Source organism: Glandiceps talaboti, chromosome 14 (genome assembly GCF_964340395.1).
Source record: "Glandiceps talaboti chromosome 14, keGlaTala1.1, whole genome shotgun sequence".
Classification (NCBI taxonomy): Eukaryota; Metazoa; Hemichordata; class Enteropneusta; family Spengelidae; genus Glandiceps; species Glandiceps talaboti.
This window is the reverse complement of record NC_135562.1, coordinates 18,060,661-18,073,107: the sequence shown is the minus strand read 5'-3', so window position 1 is coordinate 18,073,107 and position 12,447 is coordinate 18,060,661. Positions and strand designations below refer to the sequence as shown.

The window sequence follows — 12,447 nt, the reverse complement described above, 5'->3', positions numbered from 1 at the left end:
AAACCAGTCAGAAGCAAAATTTAAGGCAGTGGTCAGGAAAAACCCACCAATGTGTCAGCCACTCTAACCAACCATTTGGTTGCCATGACTCCACAATTAAAATGCATCTCAAAAGTTAACTGGACACTACTTGTGTTTTTGTTCTACAGGTCAGTCGACACCCTTGTCAAATGGATCGTCACGGATACACGCTTCAGCAAGAGGTAGTCAGCTTAGTGGAGATTCAATTGATGGATCACCTGGTAAGTAGACACTTCCCATGATTCATTGCAGCTGCAAAGCATCTTGGTTATTGATATTCTTGCCTATGATGAGTTTCGTGATTTGGATACATACATGCACATACATACAAAATGTACATACCGGGTACATACATACATACATACATACATACATACATACATACATACATACACACACACACCCCCACATCATACATCTGATACACACATACACATACATATATGCATGCATACATACATACATACATACATACATACATACATACATACATACATACAATGTACAGACAGACAGACAGACAGACAGACATACATACATACATACATACATACATACATGCATACATACATACATACATACATACATACATACATACATACATATATACATACATACATACATACATACATACATACATACATACATACATACATACATACATACATACATACATACATACATACATACATACATACATACATACATACATACGTACGTACATACATAAAACTAAACATAGTGAATAAATCTAATCCAACATAATATATGATGTAGTGATAACATTTAGTATATTATTGATTTATATTGATTTGTACCAAATAATGCATGGTGATAAAGCATGACATATTGTATATAATGTCTATGTATAATTATGTAGTGCAGTGTAGTACATGGTCTTGTTTGTTCATTGAGTGTTCAACTCAATTTAATCACTACCATATTTCATCCTTGTCAAATTTATCTAGACCAACTGCCACATTCAATGCCTCATATAAAGTACAATGTATTGTATCAGTTTTATTCATATGATAAAGTTGTTGATTGAAGCATTATTTTTTATTAGCCACCTAAGGTCAGAGTCTGCGTCAATTCTTGTGTCTCCTTTGTTACCTGGCTGTTGTTTATTTCGGAATCACCTTTGTAAGGGTCAACTTGACATCTAAAAAAAAATTGAAAAGTTTTGAAAATGATGTACCATTAAAAGCATTTCTTTAAAACTCTGAAAAGACTGTATAGAGGATTGTTGTATTGTTTACTTGTGTTTCCTTCTTGTTTACATTTGTAGCTATACGTGTATTTCGTCTTAAAAAGTCAACATTACAATGAACTCTGTTTTAGACTTTTCTTGTTCACTACCCAAGTGCAATTACAGTGGATTTCACATTACTGTGCAGTTTTTTCTCTTTGATACATGAATCACCTAGAATCCAACAAGTATATGCCACTCAATATCAAGATCGCAAAGTTTGCTACATTTAGTGTAAATGAAATAAACCATTAAATGTATGATATTGCACTCCATGTAGACATTCGGGCACCGATGTTTTTCTTAGTATCAAACACCCAATGAAGGTCTCGTAAAATGTCCTTTGCGGTGATCATTTGATGTCTTCACGGTGGCATGTGTAGTTCATCTCATTTAGACAAGAAACCGTACTCATTCAATCTTGCTATCTTAAAGTGTAGCATGTCCAGTTTCTTGTTGGTTTCTGCGTGGTAGTATCAAGCAGAAGAGCTGCACGGTATTGTAAAATTCACTGTATTAACGCAATATTAAAACAGCTAATTAGGGTTGAAGATTTCTTAATATCATTTTTCCCCAGCCATACCGCAGTAAACTAATGTTTCCAACCTCCATATGATCTGGTTATTTTTACAACTGTCACAATCATGATATGGTGATTTAAATAACCCAATTTATAATTCTCAATTAGCATGGCGGTGTTCTTGTAGGAAGAGATTATACCACTGATCTGTCAGTCTCTTAAATTTAGGAAACATCTGTTTAATGTCAAAGACACAACGTTATTAGTATTTCTCCATTAAGACTATTCTATCTACATGTATGTTTCTCATCGTAATGCCATTAAAATGATGCATGGGTTGGTCGGATTAAAAAGGAACAAAAATTGAAAATTGAAATAAAATAAAAATATATAAAAGGAAAAATAAAAATAAAAATATTAAAATAAGATATAAATGTAGTGTACGCGTTTTTGCTGCTTTAAATTTACAGTGTGGATGCCATGTGGAAATGTTAATTTAAAGTCAGAAGGACTGTATGAATCATTTTAATTTTTGCCCAGATACAGTGAATTTCACAATACCATTGCTGTTTGATACAACCACACAGAAACCAATAGGAAACTACACTTTAAGATAGCAAGATTGAAGAGTACAGTTTCTTGTTTCATTTTGTCTACGTGAAATGAACTACACATGCCATGATCATGTTGAATTTCATATTATGAAAATGACAGTGTACTCTGAACTCTGTCAACGCAAGATTAATGAAACAGTTGTCATATTATTATATGGTGTGTGGTCAAAATCATAACAGATCTATTCTTGTGTAAACAATATTCTCTAAAATGCCAGATAATACATATCTCATTTCCAGATATCTTTTTGAAGTTCAGTCAAGGAAAAATGAATTAATTAAAGGGGCATACTGTTACCAGGAGATATATTGAATTCCATCTTTCTCATCATAACACCTAACAAATGATGGGTTAGTCAGTTCAAAATACATAAAATAAAAAATAAATAAAATAAAATAAAAAAAATAAAAAAATAAGTCTATTCTTTAGACCTATCCTTTTTGTTATTTTGTGTAAAAGTAAAAAAAAATTACAAAATTTTGTTTTTATTCAAATTCAGTCATAACTCAGTCCTGTCATAAAGATCTTGTCACTTGTCACAACTTTGAATCTTATTACGGCGGCACTCACTTAATTCTATGTTTCTTGTGACCCCATGTTTTTTCAAGCTGGCCAAAAATTGATGGCTAAAAAGTCATGTCACTGATTGCATGATAACAGTTCCATAAACGCATAGCTGAGTGAAAATTACCGTTTATTACTGAAATTTGAGAACTAGGTGACACAAATAATTCAAAGTTTCCTTCTGACTTTTGAATTCATTCAGACTATTATAAATACGTAAACATCGCTCTAGCAGTGAGAGGCATTATGGGAATAGTATTTGAATATTTATACATTGTACATCACTATTAATGCATGTTTGGTAAATCAAAAAAAAAAGAAAATTAATTTTTGATGCTTTTATAATCAGTGAAAGTGTGAAGTTTTGCAAGAATATATTCATGTACAGCTTGTAGATATACATGGATTTCAGAAACTTCAAGAAGAATTATGATGTCAAATGGAGTTACGACATCAAAAAAGGAATAGAAACGGAAAAAGGAAATTACGACATGAGAAAAGTTATGAGATGAAAAATGGAATTAAACAAGATAAGGAATCACACCATGCAAAATGGAATTAAAGAAGATGGAAAAAGGATTTAAGAAACGAAAAAGTTATTGAGAAACAAAAAAGGAATCATGATACAATAAAAGGAATTACGACATGAAAAAAGATTTATTAAGTGAAAAAGTTATCTAAGAAATGAAAAAAGTTATTAAGAAATGAAAAAAGGAATCACAACACTAAAAGGAATTACAACATGAAAACAGATTTATAAAATGAAAAAGTTATTAAGATCAAGAAACGAAAAAAAAGATTTACGGACCCAAAAAAAAGAAAAAAAGAGGAATTACAACACTGAAAAGAAAACAGAATTATGACACAAAGAAAGAAAGAAAAAATTATGAAACAAAAAAAGGAGTTACGGCACGAAAAAGTAAGGAATTAAAGAAACAAAAAAACTCACTTCATTGAGATTTACATGTAATTTGTTCACTCATTCATACATTGTTGGAGTTTCAATTTGACAGGAATTAAAGTAATACTCACATTTAATACCAAGACTCAGTCATGCTGAAGATGGAAACTATAAGTGACAATTGTGTTCACGCATCAACAATTGATCGACAGACCAAATAACAATTATTGAGAAATTCTTTGCATCCTCCCGACAATGATGATGAGAGCTCACGTTAGCTATATCTGCATTGACGTGTCACGACAACTCCATTGAACTAAAAATCAAATCCTTCGGTCTGTTCACCTTTGTCATAAAGATTGAATTAAAGTAGATCTCGGACAAGACGTTTGATTCTGTCGTATGTAAAGATAAGTAGTATCAGTGTTCAAGCATCATGTATAAGTCACACCAACTATTGTATATATGGCGTTCTATTAATCTTTACGCTATTATGTATATGATGCTGTATTAATCTTCACTCCGACTTTTATAAATACAACATTATTAATTTTTAGTAGAATGTGTTGATACTTACTCAATTCTTTCATCATGTTTCCATTCTTAGAGAGAGTTATATAGTTTAAATGAATACGAACAAACAACAGGTTTTCATCAGTATTCTCGACTTCATCTTGAAATGTTACACATCGGCCGTCTATTATGCGTACACGTAAGATTCTATACTAATCTTCGATTGAATGTAGCGAAATTGAATGGCGCTTTCTCAATTCTTTCACTGCGTTTGACTTTTTTTAGAGATCTTTAAATGAATAAGAAAAATCAATCCCGTTTTCATCAGCCTGCTGGCAATGTTTATGAGTATTCAGCATTCAACACTCTAATAATCGTAAGTTGAATATAACAACACTTCAAAGGTTTCTTTCTGAAGTCTTTCATTGTGTTTTTAAGAGATCTGTTTTGAAGTGAATAAAGTGAAAATAACGTGGTTTCCATCGGCGTTCATCAATTCTACTAGAAACGTTAACATTAATCAATTGCTTTCTTTGAAAGCTTTTGCATGACTGCATCCACTCTGTAAGCTGGCACGATGTGTGTGACTTCATCTTTAACATTGCCGCTATCAAGGACTTTCTGTTGTTCCACAAGTACATATAGAGGAGTCTGAAAAATAAAATGGTTTAAAAAGAGTTCGTGAATTTTTACAGAAAATTAATCCCATGAAATAAAGTTGATGAAAGTAATCAACTTTTTATTTGTCTGGTGAATTTTACCTACAAATAAAGTGAAGTGATCATTGTATACCCTATTTGTAGAGTTTTGACTTTTTCTAAATAAAGGCTCCAAATGATTAATACTAAAGTCATATATATAATGTCATTCCCGAAACTAAGGCCCTATACAATTAATACTAAATTCTTTACTTTAAAAGTTATTGAGAAGCTTCTATCACATGTTAAAATAGTCTTCTTAAATTACCAGCCAAGCATTTTGTTGACAATGTTACAATTTGACGAAGACACTAAGTAAAGAGTTCTATTTCTATCAGTTTACAGCTAAAATCATGTCGGCTTGGTATTTCATTAATCGGACATTACAGCTATAATCATGTCGGCTTGGTGTTCCACTCATGGAACATTACATTTTTGACACAAAGATAGACAAATTTCAACTCGAGGCTAACATTAAAAGAGACACAATAAACAAAGCAGGATCCTTTACCCAATCACATTGAACACTGATAGACTTGGGCTATTCTTTCACAGTGCTGTAAAACCAGGCTTCTAATGGTTTTAAAAGACTTGAGGATTTTAATGGCTGCAATTGTTTATTTTCTAACTGATAATCAACATTTCAACTTGACTACTTCTACATCCCCCTGTGCATGGTAGTATGTAATTGTTTGTTTTGCATAAGAAGTTGTCTGAGCGTGTAAAATATGTTATGTTACCTGAGTGAAACACCAAACCAACATCATTTTAGCAGTTTGTCTAGCTCTGAAGTAATTTACAACTGTTGCTATCACAGTAAACTTGGTTAATACAAGTCTTTAAACTTTCTCCATTCTTCATTTGAAAAAATAATACCCAATCCTCATCTGCAATCCTGACATCACTTAAAAAAATGTCGCTTAAAACTCTGAAATTGATACAGAAAACAATAACGAAGACTTAATCAAAGAAAACTTTGACACCAGTTAAGTATATCACAAGAAATTGACACCCGTCACTGTCACTAATACCAATAATAAAGTCAAAAATTTGTTTGTAGTTCAAATAGTGTCAAATTATAGTATTTATACTTTGTTTCCTGCAGAGTGGGCAGTCTCATATTTCCATATAATTTTGTCTCTTTAATATGAATTATTATTATTGACATACATGTCGTTCAGATAACGAGTCCCATGTAGTTTATCCATGGAGATAATTCTCGCAAACTAACTGAAAGCAGATATTTTTGCTGGTGCAATGAAACATTCTCATTATAAGGCAATGCACATATTTCTGTTGACATCACAGTTCCCTAAACCAGCACACATATTTATGCTGAAACTACGATTCCCTAGGCAAGTGCACATATCTATGCTGATGCTACGAAGTATGGTGTGAGCTCATATTGGACAGTGCCGTACCGAGGCCTGAGGTTTAAAACGATGATGGAGATGAGATGACTTCCAATCTTAAAATGTTGTATACAGACTGGTCACCACTCAAGATTTGTTTTCTGACTGGGGTAGCAAATCAAGCGCATATGAGTGCTAATACTACAAGCGACTTACAAACACCTCACCAGTACATGTATGTGTCACTGTTACAGTCGACAACTGGAAGGGTTATATAATATTTCTACACCAGTGCAATGCTAGTGAAATGTAAATGATGAATTTTTAGACGAGAACAGCAAAGGCAACAGTGGAGGGGGGGAGAGAGAGAGAGAGAGAGAGAGAGAGAGAGAGAGAGAGAGAGAGAGAGAGAGAGAGAGAGAGAGAGAGAGAGAGAGAGAGAGAGAGAGAGAGAGAGAGAGAGAGAGAGAGAGAGAGAGAGAGAGAGAGAGAGAGAGAGAGAGAGAGAGAGAGAGATGATGATGATACTAAGTAACTAAATATAGTATCAAAAAACAAAAAAAATTCAGAGATGTTGACAATACAGTATCAGGATTACAGTTTTGCATTGACAGTAGTACAAAATAACACCCAGGCTGGATTTCAAACCAAAAAAATAGACTCCCATCGCTTGATTACCTTCATTGTTTTCAACTAATGAAGCAGTTGTCGTAAATGTCACGTACACTTCTATAGCCTGTTGTCTTTTGTCACCAAACTCGCTACGGCTAGTCCAAATCTCCATTGATTACCTATTATTACTTGATCCATAGTGTATTGATGAGTGTTACCGGTTTTTGTCTTACTGGTAATTCATACGCCACTAGGCAATGTAACCCATTCAAATGTCATACCATACCATGTAATTGGCTTGTCAAGTGGTTATGTATGGAACCAGATTTCAACAGACGACAGTGGATTATTTACGCAATCTTTTTCTGGTACTCATTGTTTAAGAGTCGGTGCATCGACTTAGTCTGGATGCCAACGTGGTATCAAAGCATCTCCCTGAAAGAAAGATCTTAAGAAGAATAGCACTAGACTAGGGCAGGTCAGGTTGTAGGTAAATTTGGTTGTGTTGAGTAGGAAATCAGATTTCCTGGTGCTGTTTAGAGGAACACAAGTTGAGTTTATCGGGGTTTTTTGGGGTGTATTTGTTTCTGCATATAGTTAAATGGTACTTGCAGTATTCTTCACGTTAAAATATACTTTAAGTTATCACTTGTAATTGACTGAATTCAGACCTAGTATTAACGTGACCATATGGATGACAAACAGGTACTTATTTTAGATTTTTAATTTATAAAACAACTGTACTATGTTTTGCTACTTGAAAAAATAGAATGACACAAAATACAAAAAAGTTGTATTTGGAAGTCAATAACTTGCAATGATTAAAAAAAATGCATAAAAAGTTTGTTAAATGTACATACAGTAACAAACTTTTTACACATTTTGTAGCTTTTAGATTGTTAATTTATATAAAAAAAATCTACTATGTTTTTCTAAAGATTAATAGACACATAATACAAAAAAAAAATCATGTATTAAACTCCATAAATTGCAATGATTAAAAAAAAGCGTAAAAAGTTTACAATAACAAACTTTTTACTCATTGTGAGTAGCTTTTTGCAATTTATTCACTCACAAATATGGAACTGATGTATGTTGTTTCAACTTATTTGTGTTAGGTAGGAAAACACAGCAGAGCTCTTTCACCAATTAAAATAAATTCCAAAATGAATACAAATCTCTCATCTATATGGCCACTCTAAGTTATAAGTTATAAATGATCAGATGATTTAATTTATTATACGTACGAAAGATTGTGGAGGAAATCACTACGATGCAATCAACTTTTCTAACAATGCCAGACAACCCTTGTAATGTCATAGAAGGCTTGCATCGACATAAACACCATTCTAGAATAGTTTAGTCAAGGTTTTCCAATGAGTTTTTCATTTGAGTAGAAAAACTCATAAACTCAGTTTGTGCCACTGTAACAATAATGTCATATGTCAGACCACTAAGTATGGATGAATAAAGTGAATGCATTACTCAATCATATACTGAATAAAACTTTCTATTTTATCAGTCTGAAAAGTTGAATTGGAATCCATAACACCCACACAAAATGATTTCACTATAGTCAGTCAGTCATTTATAGCTTTCACAGATACATAACATTCATATTAAGTATAATATAATATGTAAATTGCTTTATAATTAGCCAGTACATGGTACATGTCTCTCATTGTAATCAATCTGTAAATAATGTTAGCAGTGCAAAGCAAGTAAAGTCGTAAATGACTAACAGTGTATAAATATAGATGTAATATAATATCTAAATCTCATTGGAAGTAAAAAGTAATCATAGTTGTGCATGGGGTACTGTCTTTTATCTCATCTGTGGCTTGTCAGTCAGCTGACATTACAACATCGTTTAAAAATTGGTTATAGAAAGACCATTATCTTAATTACTACCAGTCTTTTTAGAATGAAACCAAAGTTTTTGGCTAAAGTCCTTGGGCAAGATTTATAATATAATAAAATGTCATGTCATATATATACACTAAGCAGTTTCATTTGAACATATAGATTAAAAAAAGTAATTTAATAAATAAAAGTGTTTCTGGCCAAGACTTTTCTGTTAGATAAAAAGATCCAACACATACAGAATAAATGGAATAAACCGCAAACAATAGCAACTGCTGTGATTACCATTTCGGGTCATGTGACTGGACATAAATGATAATTAGTATGATGTATTAGACCTACTGAGGCAGCTCTGCAAACCCTGGGCGAAACACCTTGGCTAAAAACACTTTACTGTTTATTTTATGTTTATTTTATATATATATATATATTAAATATACTGGTACATATTATATAATGAAATGTGTCGTGATTTTATTTGCAATGAAAAATTTACAGAATTAAAGGAATATTAATAGCTGTAATAACATAGAGTGTAGAGGACTCCTAACATGAGATTGGTGCTTGGTGCGTTGTCAGAGAACGTAATTTAATTCATTAAGAGTGCGAGTGTGGACTGCCGTTGGGTAAAAGCTAAACAATGTGCTATCAGGGATCAAAAACTCTAGGATCTGAATGAACCGTAATTTTTTAACTAATTATGGCCTCGTCAACCCAATGGTATAATTTGTGGACCTGGTAGGATAGAGGTTGGGATGTGAATGCTTTAAATCCTATACATTACAGAGGCTGCAATGGATTGTATGTTCCCCAGGGAGTTGAAGTATAAAGGACAGTTGTGCCGATATAGGTCCATACTAGCGGTAATAAATAGAAAGTATTTTGATCAGAGCGTGGGAAAATGTTGGATACAAAGAAACGAAGTAACTATTTTACACTTGATGTGAATGGGTGTGTTACACAATGGAATTGCATTACTCTGGAGTGCATAATTTCTGATTGTCAAGGATGCATTCTAAATATAGCAGAGAAAGTGTAATTGCAATCATTGCCCATTTGTTTTGCTCATTTTAACTAGTACAAGAAATTTCTGACATCACTGGATGGTTGCGAGAGTCAATGGCATTGATTTATTGATACAATACTGAGTTATGTAGGAGAGAGTCTGTTGTTTTTGATCCCAACATGGAGTTGAAAGTTAAGTGGTCTTAATCCTCATCAGTTATTGAAGGACTTGTTTAGACAGAAATGTTGAGTTGAAGAGCTCTTGATCGATTGAGCTACTCTTGATTGTGAATAATCATTAATTAGCGCTAATTAGCAGTAATTAGCATGTTAAAGCTGTTTTTACAACAATTACCAGTAATTCAATGGACTGTAAGTAGCATGGTCATGTTAGATGTACAAAGAGTCAACTGTGATTGACAAACGTCAAGGTGTGAACAACAATCTTGTAACCCATAGCAACAGTATCTAGTAGCAACATCATAATTTGCGATGTACATGTAGCTTGACGTCATTTCCTCTGAGAAGCGTTGTCAGTCGTGGACACCTGATGTTAGCATCAATACTGCACGCAGTCATGTTTTTTATTCCCAGGGAATTACTGATCTGGTTCACCAGAACCAAGGGAATTAAAAAATAACTCCTGAGAGGTCATTAGAACTAGACTGAGTCGATATATTGAACAGTGATGACAGCCAGTCTGGCCTGCAATGAAAAATGATTTTTTTTTTTTTTACTGTTGTCAAAGTAACAACTGTTTTCTTTTGAGTAAGCGCACAGTTAGGAATAGGGGAAAACCAAATTTGTTGGGTCATAAGAAATTGCTTATGCCTAGAAAAAAGAATTGTTTGGTTCCGGTTACCCGACCCTAACTAGTTTTTCACTGCTGACCCATTAAATTTTTTTTAAGTATTCGAGAAATAGTGGATGCAGAAACTGATATCAAATTAAAAAGACAATATAAAACTGTTCTTCCAATCTGTAATGGCTGTACATCTGATGACAAGAAACCAATGACACAGAGACCATTTGGAAAACAATGGAAAACATAACTACCTGAACTAAACACTCGCATATATGAAAATTTTTAAAAAAACTACATACCGGTACCTCATCTATTCTAAAATTCAGCAATACCAGAACCACACAATATTTTTGGTTAGGCCTTTACCTGTTAGAACCTACTCTGGATGACCAGCCTGTGGTTGTAACCACATGTGACTCTATGAGTGAAGATATAAATCGTAACGATACTGTATAGGAACTAGACTAGTAAGCTCCAGGCAAAGTGGTTACACATATTAAGCAAACCAATGTCTACAAATTAAGTGTTGTTGTAAATTATAAATTGTGCAAAATTATAAAAATTCCACTCTAAGAGTCTAAGGGCCATATTTTTGTATACACCTACATTACCTGTAACTGAGATATAACTTTTTTGATCAGCCAACCAACAATATATTCGTTGAAAATTGTTGAAATACCAGTAATTAGACATTGTATAAATGTGCCGTGCAGGGTATATGACATTTATGATATAATTATGATTTAGTCATTATATTATATGAATCAAAACATTTTCCAAAATCACTCAGATGCAACTCTGGTGCAGACTCAGCTTCGTAATTTCAAATTTGTTGAAATCAGAACAAGAAAAATTGTGCTATTAGAACAATATTTTCGTGTAAAGTGATGAGAAGTTATCTACAGAACCTCAAGTGGGTGGGAAAGTGCTATATAAAAACCAACATTATTAATATTATTATTATTATTATTATTATTATACAGATATTTGCCTCAAGAACTAGTGAAATATATAATTATTTGAAAATTTGGTGGTTTTGACCAGTATGCTGGACAACCACACCCCACCTGGCACCCCACCCCACCCATCCATCCTAGCCTACCCCCTCCCCTGTTTTTTCAGAAGAATTTCCAAAATCTCATTAGAATTGGTGTATGGTTGACATGAATTGAACATGTCTATTATCATGTCTTCATATCACCACAAGAGGGCAGTTGTCACAGGAAAGGTCTATTGGAAAGATGATGCCCATGTCTGTTAGGAGGGAGCATCTAGTGGGCTGTAAGTGAGCCATTTGACTTAGATACTATCCAGTGGAGAGAGAGAGATAGTCAAAAACGACCACACGTACAGTTACTAGACTTAGAAACTGGAGTGCATACGGCTTGAGAACATCAACATATGTACATGATTAACACTATTGAACATTACTTGGCAACTTAGTCATGATAACAAGTCGACTATTTACTCAAGAAGTGAGGTCCTGTAATTATCCATACCATAAATGGCGAAAAATGGATTTATTGGAATACAGTTGGAGGAGTTGTAAATCAATGTTTGTGTGTCGTGACATTTCTCTTCAAAGTTTATGTAAAAAAAAAAAAAACATGTCTGGCAGATGTGCTAAAAATAAGTTTGTCAATGTTGTAAAAAGATGAAGTGAGGATAGACCTGTCACCCAGGTTTATGTTTTCCTCGTAATTTTGGCAAACTGTTTTGGTCCAGGCCA

At 33.2% G+C, this 12,447-nt stretch overlaps 1 protein-coding gene across 4 annotated transcripts in view; it reads left to right on the top strand.

Moving 5' to 3' along the window:
* Positions 1–12,447, top strand: part of LOC144445496 (putative 3',5'-cyclic phosphodiesterase pde-5) — a 129,727-nt gene that overhangs the window by 67,938 nt on the left and 49,342 nt on the right. For all 4 annotated transcript variants that reach the window (XM_078135064.1, XM_078135060.1, XM_078135061.1 and 1 more), the window contains exon 2: positions 150–242. In XM_078135064.1, the coding sequence (XP_077991190.1) occupies positions 150–242 (93 nt within the window). The remainder of the gene's footprint in view (positions 1–149; positions 243–12,447) is intronic.